Source organism: Macrotis lagotis, chromosome 1 (genome assembly GCF_037893015.1).
Source record: "Macrotis lagotis isolate mMagLag1 chromosome 1, bilby.v1.9.chrom.fasta, whole genome shotgun sequence".
Taxonomy (NCBI): domain Eukaryota; kingdom Metazoa; phylum Chordata; class Mammalia; order Peramelemorphia; family Peramelidae; genus Macrotis; species Macrotis lagotis.
Genome location: NC_133658.1, coordinates 274,668,090 through 274,681,395, shown reverse-complemented (window position 1 = coordinate 274,681,395; position 13,306 = coordinate 274,668,090). Strand labels below are relative to the sequence as shown.

Below are 13,306 nucleotides of genomic sequence, written 5' to 3'. Positions count from 1 at the left end.
AACTGGTAGGCATGAACTAGACATCCTCTTAAATGTTCCTTTTCAAAGCAAACCATAGTTTTGGTAGGAGATTTTTTGCCTACTATTAACTCTTGGTGTTTGGTTCTTGTATGAATTCAACCAAAATTAATTGTACTCTTTATTCTTAGGCTCCTTGTAATGGACTTTTCACTACGTGGCAACTGGACACTGATACAGGTAAATGGGAGGTCAGGATAAAATCATTTATTTATACTGTTCCATTTTATTGTACCTTGGGAGTTTCTAACTTATGTATTTCTGGTTTTAGATCTAAGTACATCAAGATCCGAAGATGTCTGTTTAAACAGCAAAACCCTCTTTCTTGATCCTGGCCTGAATCAGAGAACACTGTGTGGCTTCTGTGGGAGGGTTCTGGCCAGTCCAGAAAAGCTAAGGGAGCACATCCAGAAACATGCCCTTTCTATGTTTCTCCCAATTGACTTGACTGATTATTCTCGACCTCTCATCACTAGTTTGGCTGATAATGTACAGCCAGGTCAGCTTGACCGTTTCCAGTGCTCCAGGTGCCCAGCCAGCTTCACCTTGAAGTCCAATATGGATAGACATGAAAAAACAATTCACTGCAACCACAAGAAGATGCAGTGCTCTTGCTGCTTAAAGTTATTTCGGGACAAGACAGATCTGAACCGACACCTTTTATCAGTGCACTCAAGAGAACGTTCTTTTATGTGTCTCTTCTGTGGCAAGGGTTTTGGTACCCAGAAAAATCTTACCACCCATGTCAAAGTGTGCTACGTGGGCCCTTCCCAGGCAGTGACAGAAGAACTTTCGGATATCATAGAAGCAGATGAGAAAAATAGTTGACTAACAAAATGAGGAGAGGGGAAGTCAGAAAATAGCAAGATTGGTGGGAGATGGACCTGATGTTGGACTTATTACTTTTAAATGATTAGCCTTCCATTTTGTAACCTTATATTCCGCTGAACCAGGTTTAAGGGAAGACAATCAATGCCCACTTGGTGGATCAGGAGCTCCTTTGGCTCCAGATGCCCAAGTTTAAATTGAATAACAATCAGCTGGGATCTCCAGCCAAGCTACTTTGTTAAGGCTGGACACATCTAGAAGGAACTGAGAATGTGACAGCAGTAGGGGTGGGGTGGATCCCAGTCCCTTTGATCTTTGTAATTAAAATCCCATCATATTCTGGAAAACCAGGAAAGTGGAATATAACCAAAGTGTATGAATTTTGTGAATGTATTTATACATGACATGCCTTGTATCTGAAGATATTATTGGCATTGATGTCTGATTTGTTATGACTGAGAAGACTAGTTAAGAATCTAAAGTCCTTTCTAAACTACTCATATCAGAATATTTCTGATAATGTATTTGAATGCCCTGTGTTCTTTGGGTTCTGTTTTTTGTTAGCTATGGTTTTAATAAATCATTTAAAACAGTAATTACATATTCTTAGAGACTAGGAAGGAATCTAGTCTTACATTTTTGCTTAAAAAGCCTTTACAGTGTAGGGAGACAAAAGAAGGTTAAAGCCAGGATAAGTTGGTGTGTTTCAAGGGGGTTAAGATACCATTAGACTTGGTTCTCTTTCCCTATCACTTCCAATATATATATATATATATACTTCTTTCTCTCCTTCCCTCAATTTCCCTTTCCCACTCAAATAATCAAACTCTCTTTTTAGCTTTCCTTTCTTCCCTCTTTCTTCAGTCACCCTGGCCAGATCAACAATAATGATGATGATGATGATGATGATATGGATAAGTAGCATTTATATAATACTTTAAGGTTTGTAAAGCATAGTACATTTTCTCTTATTTAATCCTTAAAATCCCCCTGGAAGGTAACTGCTTTTATCACACCCATTTTACAGAATGGGGAAACTGAGGCTGAGAAAAGAGAAATGATTTACCCAGGGCTGCCCAATTTGTAGTGTCTGTACTAAGAACTGAATTTAGATCTTCCTGACTCTAAGTCCCAACACTCTTATCCACTGTATCACCTCATTGTTTACATGGAGAGCTCTTTCCAAAACCTGATCTTTGGATTCAGTTATATGCCATGATTCCTGAGCTGTCTGACTCATCCTATCTTTGGAATATCTGATTTCTGAGCTTGTGTCTTTCTGGTAATTAATGACATAGAGAGACTGCCTGAATGGGAGGAGGGAAAGGATTAACTTTTTTTTAAAGTAGGAGCTTTCCTTTGTAGCAGTTTCACTTTATTGTAATATTTGACCAAAAATGACCATTGGGTAGTGGGTATAGGCTGAAATGACCAGCTATTGATAATCTTTTTTGTGGACTGAAAGTTTTTAGTTGCTTTTCAAATTGCTTCAGAAGACTGAAGTCACTTATAATAGGGAAGAGCTTTAATTTTTTTCCTGTAGAGTCATTTTATCCCACTGACTCTCAGATGTTACTGACAGCATTTGTTATAATCCTGTTCTATATTAATCACACAAACCTGTTCTGAAGCGTAAATTTGAGCATCTTAGGTAGGAAAAACAAACTATATTCCAAATAAGTTTTCTGAAGGAAAAGTAACATTAGAGGTGAAAATTTTTCCTCTTTTTTTACTCACATTCAAGATTTAAACCAGAAAATATAGTTGTAATGGGAATGAGGTGAAGGCATTACGAGTAGTCCTTAGATCAGCCCCAAACAGCTTTCCCATCTTCCCAGGTGAAGCTTTTCATTACCACGTAGGGCGATCTCCATATTCTCAGTAATAGATGTATTGATTTTCTAAAATACTTTAAAATTTTGTAGGCTAATTGCACTCTAAAAGATAAAGGAATAAATTTGTGATGTTAGGAGAAAAGGTGGCAAAGATTTAAGGCACAGATTCTGCAAAGTGGATCTGTTATTCTGCCAGAACATTAGAATTACCCATTTCAAAGGAATTAAGATACATCTCATTAGTTATTTGTCTTCTGCATTATAATTCTGCTGAATAACTTACTCTGGTATTAAGTTTTGGAGTTTGATTCAAAGAGAATTCATTTTTCAATATGCTACCTGACTTGGAATATAGGAAAGGGACTTTTTTCTCAGTGATAGAGTAAGAAGGATAACATAATTTAAATCTATTTACTGCACAAAATTTGCTTCATCCTATATTGATAATGATCACATTTATACAGTATTTAGAAGTAGCATAATAACAGTGGAAGGAGTGTTGTGTTTAGAAGTAGAGAACTAAGTTTAAATCCCAGTTCTACGACTTAGTACCTCTCTAACCCTGGGCATATCACTGAATCTTTCTAGATCTCAGGTTCCCTATCTGTAAAATAAGGAGGTTGGACTAGATTCTCTCTAACCAATTTTACATCTATGATGTTAAAGTTTACAAATCTCTTTAACGTGGGTAGGGTCTTATGATTGTATAAATGAAACTCAGAAAATTTAAATAATTTGTCAATGATAATACAGCTAGTTTCAAAACTGGAATAGTAATGGCATTTCCTTTTAATAATCCACTACTTTTGTCAAACTTTAATTTGGATGCCTATTCTTCCTTGAATCTGATGGGATGATAGTTCTTACCAAGGTTTTCATGCTTAATTTTTTTTAAAGTCTTCAAATCATTTTCTGGCATAAATTAATAGCAACTGAAAGAGTTTTTATATATTAGATTTTAAAATAGCACTAATAATAATAATAATAATAATAATAATACAATAGCACCTTAAAGTTTACTATGCACTTTCTTCATGATGTCACTGAGAGTAAGGTAAAATGTAAAATATCATCCCCATTTTATAGATAAAGAAGCTGACTCACAGAGAAGTTAAGTAATTTGTCTAATGTTACATGTATAATGAAGATCAAGGGCAGCTAGTTGGCACAGTGAGTCAGGAGGACCTGAGTTCAAATCCAGTCTCAGATAATTACCTTACTGTGTGACCCTTGGGCCAGTCACTTAACCCCAGTGCCTGAAAAAATCTAAAATAAATAAATAAAAAAATAAATATCAGAGGCTAAATATTCCATTTATAGATGAGAAAACTGAATCACAGTTAACTTACTTGTTAAATAACTTTTTGATGTTACATACATAATGAGGATCAGAGGCAGCACTTAAATTCAAAACCTCAGACTCTTAAAATATGATCTTTCTACTTTGAAATACTGCTTCTCTAATGCAGCTTTTATTGTTCAATAGCAAAAGTATTAGACTCTACTGGGAGTTTGGAAACTTGGGTTCACTATGTTGCCATCACTTAGTTTTTCTGGACCTTTATTGCAAAGTAGAAACTGAACTTCATGATCTCCAGAATCCCTAAAATTTTATTTCCTTTGGATTTTAATGACTAGTTGTCCTGAATTGGTTTGATGCCAAATGATTTAGTGGGAGATAGAATTGAGTTATTTGTGTAATAGCAACAAAGTCTAACAAGATATAGTTTGAATGTATAACAGTTTAAGAATTGAAATCCAAAGGTATTTGTGAAAGTCAAATAACCAAGAGAAAAATTTCCCATTGATATTTTGTAATACTTTGTTGAGAAGTCTTGAAGGTGCAATTTTCTGATAATTGTAGCCAATTTAGTAAGATTAAGATCTTCTAGTTGTAAAATGTTTACTTAAGAAGGAAAAATTGTAGACATAATTCAGTGATGCCTTGATGCGTGCTTAGCAGATAAATGTTTTCTTTAACAAGAATTTAAAACATAGTGTTAAATAGAAGCACTTAGTTTGGAGGGATTGTTTGGCAAAATATAGTTATTCATTGCCCTTTAATGGAAATTCCTTAGGGTCTTTAACTTCTAATAGTGCCTTAAGTAAAGATGCCAGGTTGACAATTTCACTCTTAAGAGTGAGTGATAGTGTGGCATCTCCAGCTGTCAAGTATTATGTAGAAATGAGCAAAAATAGAGAGAACAAGAGGGGGAACCATAAGTCTGCATGATATAGAAATCTTGCTGCCAAATTTGAGAATGTTTTGCACAAATATCCCAGGACCTGTGATCATTTTTGGGAAAGAGGGAACTAAATGTGTGGTTTTTGATAAGGGTTGAAATGTGTGTTGAATTTGGCATTGATTTCTAAAGCACTATTTCTTAGAACCATTTCTAATTATAGACAAATGTTATGATCAAGTTTTCTTCATTAGATAAACTGATGCCAAGCAAAATGTGATGGTTTTTTTAATTGATTTGAAAAACTTATGCTGAATGAGACTGGGAATTCTTTCCCTAGACAAAGGCTTTTTAAAAAGTTTTCTAATATGGCCACATATTTGAACTTAGTGCATTAGATCTGAGGGTATTAGAACTAGTAATTTAAAGACTTTTTTAAAAAAATTTGGTGACATTCATCTTTTTTGTATACCTTAATAATGGTCTTGCACTGTTTAGTATTTAATCGTTTATTCATTTTGTCTATGAAAATAAAATATATGATGCACAGCTCTTTCTAAAATATATTGACTGTAAAATAACCTTTCTAAAAGTGGTGCTAAATTATTTTAAAAATGCATAATCACTTTTAAATTACCTCTGTGATTTTGGTAACATTAGTTGAAAAAATTACAAAAATGTCTTATTTTTGGATACATTTGTAAAATGCATGTTTTGAATGAAGTATTTTTTTCAATGTAGAATTTTTAGGGATGAAATACTAAATTACCTCATGCTGAACTTTATGCCAGATCAATCAGTTAATCAACAAATATTTGTTTACCTCAGAGATTATGATCAGTGATCACTTTTTAGGATTCTGATGCAGCTACTTTAAGGAATGATATTTATAATCTTAACTTTGTCGAAAAAACACTAAGTTATGTATTTGTATCAGATTTATATCACTTTTGTTTAATATAGTCCAATTTTATGAATTTCAGAAACCTAAAACATGCAGTAATTTTTAAATATTTTTGTATTTTTGAGTATTTATAAAAGGAAAATTAGAAAACATGAATGTTCCTCCTTTACAACTCTGCAAGTCAATTTTAATAAAGTAACTAAAACTCATTTCTTTGTTTTGCTTTTTCCATCTAAAAATGGAAAATTTTAGAATTTGTCAAATTAAATATTATCTTTAGATAGTTTTATGATATTGTGTATTTGGTCATCAAATTAAGTCCAACAAAAGATTAGAAGGTGGAAGAGAAAAGAAGGAACGTTTATGTTGCTTATTTTAACTTTAGAGAAGCATAAAGTGGAATTATTGATTCTTGGTTCAAAGTATAAGAGATTATTTGAGCTTTTTCTTTCTTGGTTGAATAACTGAGAAAAAAATTATCATTGCTGATTCAAGGAAAATCCACAACTTCATGTGCTTTTGTAGCCATAAGAACTTTGCAAATAAAACTAGTGTTCATGATGCTATCTCAGAAAGTTTGCTATAAAGTTAAATCATTTCTTCCTCCTGCATACTCTCTACCTGCAAACATGAGCACATCACAAACTGAATTAAGTAGACTATTTACAAATTGTGATCTCTCCATTGGATGATTCCTTTTGTTTCATCTCTATCCTTCGAGCTGTATGAGTAAAATAATACCGACTTAGTAGCGATACATGCCCACTTGGAGGAGCTCACTTTGTTATGCAAGCTATATCTTCGCTACTCTCATATGCTGAAAAACAATGTGGTCCTTCTCTACTAACTGATGAAAGCACTGACAGTTCTCCATCACTGAAATCTAGAAAAAGTGGTACAATTACTCTTATTCTGACTTGAATGGTTGTCCTTTCTACTAGTAGTAATTTGGCTATAACTGGTATATACCTGGATGTGATATACTACATTAAAACTACCTTGCTGTCCCATCTCTGCTCTACTTCAGTGTAGTGGAGCACAAAGAATGTTTTAGTACTGAATAGAAATTGAACAATGTAGGACTTTCTCTCAAGAAGCTTTAGAAGATGGAGGGAAAAGTTCTTCATTATTACTTGGGATTACTTGTCCACCTGTTTTACACTAGACATATGTTCTCCCACCTCCATTCTTATTACTATGTGTTGTGTATGCAAAAGCAAACTGGGCTATGTGTGGAATGGCACTACTTGTTCATAAAATTAATCTCTGATTTATTTGATTGATGAACTCAAACTAGTTCTCCCAGAGGGACTTGGGCTTACTTTGAAGAAGTTTGGACCCATAAAAATGTAATTTATATTAAAGAATCCCTAAGGAAGCAAACAACTGGGTATAAAAACATAAAATTGATTAAGCTGTGCTTACTTTTCCTTTTAAATGTCTTATAATGATATAAATATCCCTAATGCTAACATGAACTATATTAACCAGTGTTCACTTCACCTCATATGCTTATAACTGGCTGCTTTATCTAGAGTGTCTAGTAATTGGTTCATGGCGAGCCATGGAAAATGCTAGAATACAGTGTTTTTGTATAGCCTATTGTTAGATCTCCCCTGGCTGGTTTGTGAATGATCATCATCATAGATTTTAGTTTCATGCTATTTAAACTTGCTGATGGCTTTCTTAAAGTGTGTTCTTTTTAAATAAAGAAAACAAAACAATTTGATTGTTGAGGTTTAGTATGAGACAAGATCTTTAGACAAAATACCCCACGCTTTGTTTAAGTAGTAGCATAAAATAAGTCGTGATTCATAGTTTTGTTTTTAACATTTATTTGATCAAAAAGCCTTCAAAAAGACAAGGAAGTTACATAGTGGTAGTGCAATCAACTGCCTAAGAAAAACTTAGTAGCTTTTGTGTACTAAACAATAGTGCAGCAAACATCTTTAGATTCTAAAATCTCCTTTTACTGATAATGACTGGTGGTGAGGTCTCTAAGGTTAAAAGTACTAGAGCTATAAATGTAGACTATTAAGTGCTTTAGAATTTGTTTTGCCTGTGAGGAAACACGACCATTTCTGGGCTGAAGAGGGCTTTCAAAGAGTATAGGCTGCAATTGAGGATCTATTAGGAGAGCAAAGGATTCAGGGTGAGCAGAGTCTCATTTGTGCATTCTACATTTTTTCCCTAGCATTTGGCCCAGTGAGCCAATTTTCAATAAGAAGCAAGTTAATGTCTTGGGATCTTGATTATAACATACCTCTTTGCAGCAGAGATATCTTACCATATCTGTACTAGGGTATATAGTGAAACTCATGACCACACAGGGACTGTTTTACAACTTATGAATTATCACTGTCCTTTATTTCCTTCTCCCCTCATGATACCTGCCTTTGGACTACTCTGTTATAATTTCTGAACTCCTAAACTGGAAAAAGGGATGAAAATGGAAGATGAAACCCAACCTAATCAATTCTGCTTCTATTTAACAGCTTGGTAATATTTTTGATAAGTTTTCAGAGGATAAGATAATTGACTAAGACTATGCTTTTGGATTTCTTCTGGTTTTCTTTAACCTGTATTCGCTTCTTCCCCACTGCCACCAATGACCTGCTAAAATTATGTCAGCATTGTTGCTTATGAATTTTTGTAAAATACCCTGAGATAGTCATCCAAGGAAGCAAAAAAAAAAAAAGACTTTTTAAGGAGACATTGGAGGATGATGTCTCTAACAGTACTGCATGTTCTAATCCTACACAGCCTTGTCAGCACTGACTATGGGCCTTAGTCCTGGAGCGGAATTTGAACCCACAACCATCAGGCCCGGATGTGAGTATACACTGTGATTCACCTCCTAGTAGTAGCTCCTTATGTCTGAAAATAACCAGTAGCCAAAAATTAGCCCTACCTCAACCAGTCTCTTGACCTCTCCAAAAATAATAAAAATCTACATTCACTCCCATAAGAAGCCATGTTATTTTGTAGAAATAACTTGCTATGTTAGGGAATAACGAATGAGTTATTTATAGCATAACCTAATAATCAATCTTTTAAGGTCATTGTGCTAAGAAAAGTCAAACTGCTTGTGCTCAAATGTTTACATTTATTGAGTTAGTAGTTCATACTATTACTAGGTGCTCTGCCCAAACAAGACTTGCATTCTCCCTTTTCCTTTAGCATTGGAAATGTAACACTGTGCAAAACCCAATTTGCAGCTTTTCTATGAAGGCAGTATTCAGCTCATAGTGGATACACATTCCTTTATGCCTGTCAAACTGAGAGAAGTCAGGAAGTACATGTTGCCCTTGCCAAATGCTGATTTAAACTGTGAGTCAGGGGGCCTCACAGGACTTCAGATAAGGGAGACATTTAGAGTTTCTTTGGATTATATTTTCCTTTAGCATTATACTTTTAAAGAGGGAAAAGTATTAGGATGAATAAGATGTGAAACCAGTATTTCTAAATATGTATTTTTATACTGGTGAACATAGTGACAACAGATAATAACTTATTTTATCTTCCTTTTATATTTATAATTTAAAAATCTTTTTTGCTTATTCAATAAACATGTTAAGCACTTACCATGTGCTAGACATTTCCCTAAGTGCTGGGAATATAAATACAAATAAAGAACATTCTAATCCTCAAGGAGCTTAGTGGGGAGAGATAACTCAAATGGAAGCTGACAAAAGGGTGAGGTGGAAAGGATATCTAGTGTGGGCTCCTGATGGATAGTTCCAAAAAAGTCCAAAAGTCTAATGTTCCATTTCCTTCTCTAGCTCATGTTATTAATGAGGAAATTGAGTCAAACATTGTGATTTGTCTAAAGTCACACAGCTAAAGAAGGGAAAAGGGGGCAAGAAACTGTGCTGAGCCCCCTCTTTAAACAAAGACCCTGGAGCCCATTATCTGTCTTTCAGTCAAAAGGTTCCATTGGAGTGTTGGAGAGTACTGCTGAGATATGAGTACCAGGCAAACTCAATTTTGTAGCATAAAGAAATTTTCTTCTTGGGGACAGAAGACATGATGAAGATGCCCAAAGAAGTCTAAAAGCAGTGTAACTGGTGATAAATGGGGAGAAAAATCATGCTGAGCCCCATGTGTAGCATATTCATTCATTTTTATATACTTAGCAAAGAACTACAACAAAAATACAGTTTTTTTAAAAAGGGAGAGAAGGTAAATAGCACTTGAACTATGGCTCTGATCCTGGAGCTATTTAAATGTATATCCAGACTATTTTAACTGAGAGGACCACTCAAATTTCAGAACATTCAGTAGATAAATTTTAAAATTATCTTTCGAGTTGTAGACACATTCAGTTGCTAATTAACAAAGTATGAGAAACTTGAACAACCAGAGGCTTGGATAGAGATACTGTTTGGTCCTTTGTATCTGTTTTTTCCTAGTCCAAATGACTATAAACTCTTGTTCAGAAATGTATCAAAAGACCTCAAGGAGCTCATAAGTTGGTAAGCAATGATAACAAACTCTGTGTAGAGCTTGTGGCACAAAGACTGGGGCTTATTTTATAGTAGTCTCACCAAAGAGTGAGCAGAGCTCTGAAGCTTCAGGCCTTTCTATGTGCAGGGCCAAGCTTCACTTTCTCCATATCAGGACATGTATTGAAAGACTAGATCTGGACTAAGATTTCAAGCTTCTGAATTGAGGTCGGCTATTTCTTAGTAGTTTATTTTGAACACAACCATTTTCCTTTCTTTCTTCTTAAGATGCTTGAAAGAAGTTGAACAATAGAAGTTGGTTCTGGGAAAAAGAGACTACTTAAAAATTTGTGACTGTTTGACACAAAAACAGGAGGCTTTATAGAACTACCATAAGGGAAATAAAGTCACCTAATCTTCTGAATGAAAATTGAAATGGAGACTTGTAGAATTGAGCATTCATATAATAATAATAATAATAATAATAGTTTGGGGGTGTGAAGGATAATGTATTTGCTCTGGTTGCTATTTTTCAGTAAATGAATTCACGGTGATTAGAAAGAAGTTCAAGTGCCCATACTGCAGTTTCTCAGCTATGCACCAGTGTATTTTGAAGAGACACATGCGATCCCACACAGGCGAGAGGCCTTACCCATGCGAGATCTGTGGGAAAAAATTTACCCGGCGGGAACACATGAAGCGACACACACTGGTAAGTAGAGAGAGGTCTGTGGAGAGATAGCTTAGCTTTGGTGTTCCCACAAAGGAGGGCAACCCCATCCCCTCCCACTTCCCACCAAGATTTGGACAACTGCTCCATTCAGTCCCTTTTCCACTCCCTTAAAGTTTTAATTATTTGTATATTTCTTGTTCAAGGGCTACTCGAGACCTATGAGGTCATGTAGAGAAAAAAACAGTCTCAAAGATTGTGTCAGGATATAAAGTCAATAAAACAAGTGCTCATTGTGCGACATCATGTTGTCTTGGATTGTCCAGTCTAGGAGAGGTACTGATGGGAGCTCTTTAACATGCAGCATCTGTTGTCTGGTTTCCAGAAGAGTTGCTGACTCTCTAATACACTGGAACTGTTTTTATCCTATATTAGATGTAGCAGGTGGATCCTCCTTTCTTGTACGAGTGCCTCCAGAAAGACCAGCTTCAAGGCATTCTGAAAGTTAACATCCACTGAGAACTGTAGTTTATGAACTACAATGAGCTTACTTTTATTAAACAGTCAAAGAATAAAATTAGTTCCAGGGCGGCTAGGTGGCGCAGTGGATAAAGCACCAGCCTTGGAGTCAGGTGTACCTGGGTTCAAATCTGGTCTCAGACACTTGATAATTACCTAGCTGTGTGGCCTTGGGCAAGCCACTTAACCCCATTTGCCTTGCAAAAACCTGAAAAAAAAAGAATAAAATTAGTTCAAAGCAAAGGCATTTAATGAATAGGATAGTAACAAAAGAAGCAATAATATAGAGATTAATAACATAGAAATCAGTGAAGTAAAGCATGAAGGCAATACATGTTATATGCACTGTTTGTTTTCTGAGAACATGAGTAATCCACTTCTTACCTTTTTCCCAAAGCATCATAAGTAAGCTCAGGCAGCATCAGAAAAGAACTCATTACTCTTTGCCATTGTCCCTTGAGCTTATAGATGGCCTGGGCTCATCATCATCATTGATTGATCCACTGGCTTGAAATAATCCTGAATTGTCTCCATGGACTATGGATATGCATGATTTCACCTGAAACATTGGGCTAGAAAGGGGATGCTTCTGGGTTGATCTCTACCCCTTCATCCCTGCCATCAGAGGTTCATTTGGAGCCAGAATAAACTCAATTTAGTTTTCTTGCTAATCAACACTCAGTTTATTCTTCTTTTGAATCATTGTCCTTTGAGTAATTATCTTGCTCTAACTGTCACTCTGTAAATGCTGGATGGACTTTTCTCACAATCTCCTTACTTATTAATAGCTTAAATGGAACTGATCCCAAATAATCCTGACATAGCAGAGCTCTTTTTTGTGTCTGGACTTAAACCAGAGCTAAGGGATTCTTTCTGTTGTCCATGACTTCCTAACAGGACTTCAGCTTCATACTAATGTAACCCAAATATGAGTGACCCTTATTCAGTCCACAGATACCTAGACTTTGCATAGACAATAGAGATGTCTTTTGAAAATGTCTCTTTTAGAATTACTATATAATAATAGTCACTTGAGATCCACTTTTGAGTCCAATAGGATGAATTACACCTTCATTTCTCAGTCACTCTTGCACAAAGTTTTATCAATCTAGGTGGAAAAGATTCATAAACTCTTAGTGTTGAGTTCAGATTTAGAATCTTCACTATCTGGTATTGATCTCTGTCTCTGACCTCACCCTGATTTCCTGAAGCCAATCAACTCTTATTTACACCTGAATGGGTCTTGCTCACAGCTGCCATGAGGTAAAGTCCCAGGACACTCCATCTCCTCCCTCTTGTCTGGGTTTCTGGATGTTCTTCAGGCCTCCTAGTTAACCTTCCAGAAGTTCCAACTGCCTCCTGACTACTTAAAAAGCTTCTGGATGCTCTAGGGACACAGTACCACCAGCTCCTTGCATGATATTGGCCCAGGACATAGCAGTCCTTGGCCCCTGGCCAGGAACACACTGACTCTCCCTGTGCTTACCATAGTACATGCTGGGAGGTATCTTCTAGGACACAGAAATGTAGGGTTATGCCAGAAACATAAGGCTAGTCTTGAACCTTCCAGTTGATTCCAGTGGAACCGACTCTAATTCTGTTTCATCCTCTGCTCTTAAATCCCTTGTGCCCTTGTCCTGCAATCATTGTCAGCTTTGCCAAATCCCAAACCTGGTTTCCCCTTACCTTAAGGAAAAAATACTATTTCATGGAATCATAGAATGTTAGAATTCAAAAGAATTTCAGAAGATATCCAATCAAAACAATATCTGAACAAAGATCCTTTTCTTGAAAATCTGTGGTGAAAGGGAGCTCACTACTTCCCAAAACTTTGTATTTCACATTGTATTTGTGAGTATTTCCTTTTGTGAGTAAAATCTGCCTCTCTGCATATTGCAATATTC

The 13,306-nt window shown here is 35.6% G+C and overlaps 1 protein-coding gene across 6 annotated transcripts in view; it reads left to right on the top strand.

Moving 5' to 3' along the window:
- The window catches only part of ZBTB46 (zinc finger and BTB domain containing 46), a 159,011-nt gene that overhangs the window by 120,111 nt on the left and 25,594 nt on the right, over positions 1-13,306 (top strand). For 4 of the 6 annotated variants that reach the window (XM_074210510.1, XM_074210506.1, XM_074210507.1 and 1 more), the window contains 2 exons: positions 150-198; positions 290-8,617. In XM_074210510.1, coding sequence (XP_074066611.1) covers positions 150-198; positions 290-846 — 606 coding nt within the window. In that variant the 3' untranslated portion in view covers positions 847-8,617. Of the gene's footprint in view, positions 1-149; positions 199-289; positions 8,618-10,749; positions 10,926-13,306 lie in introns of those variants that run through there. The other 2 variants (XM_074210508.1, XM_074210509.1) reach the window with 2 other exon arrangements.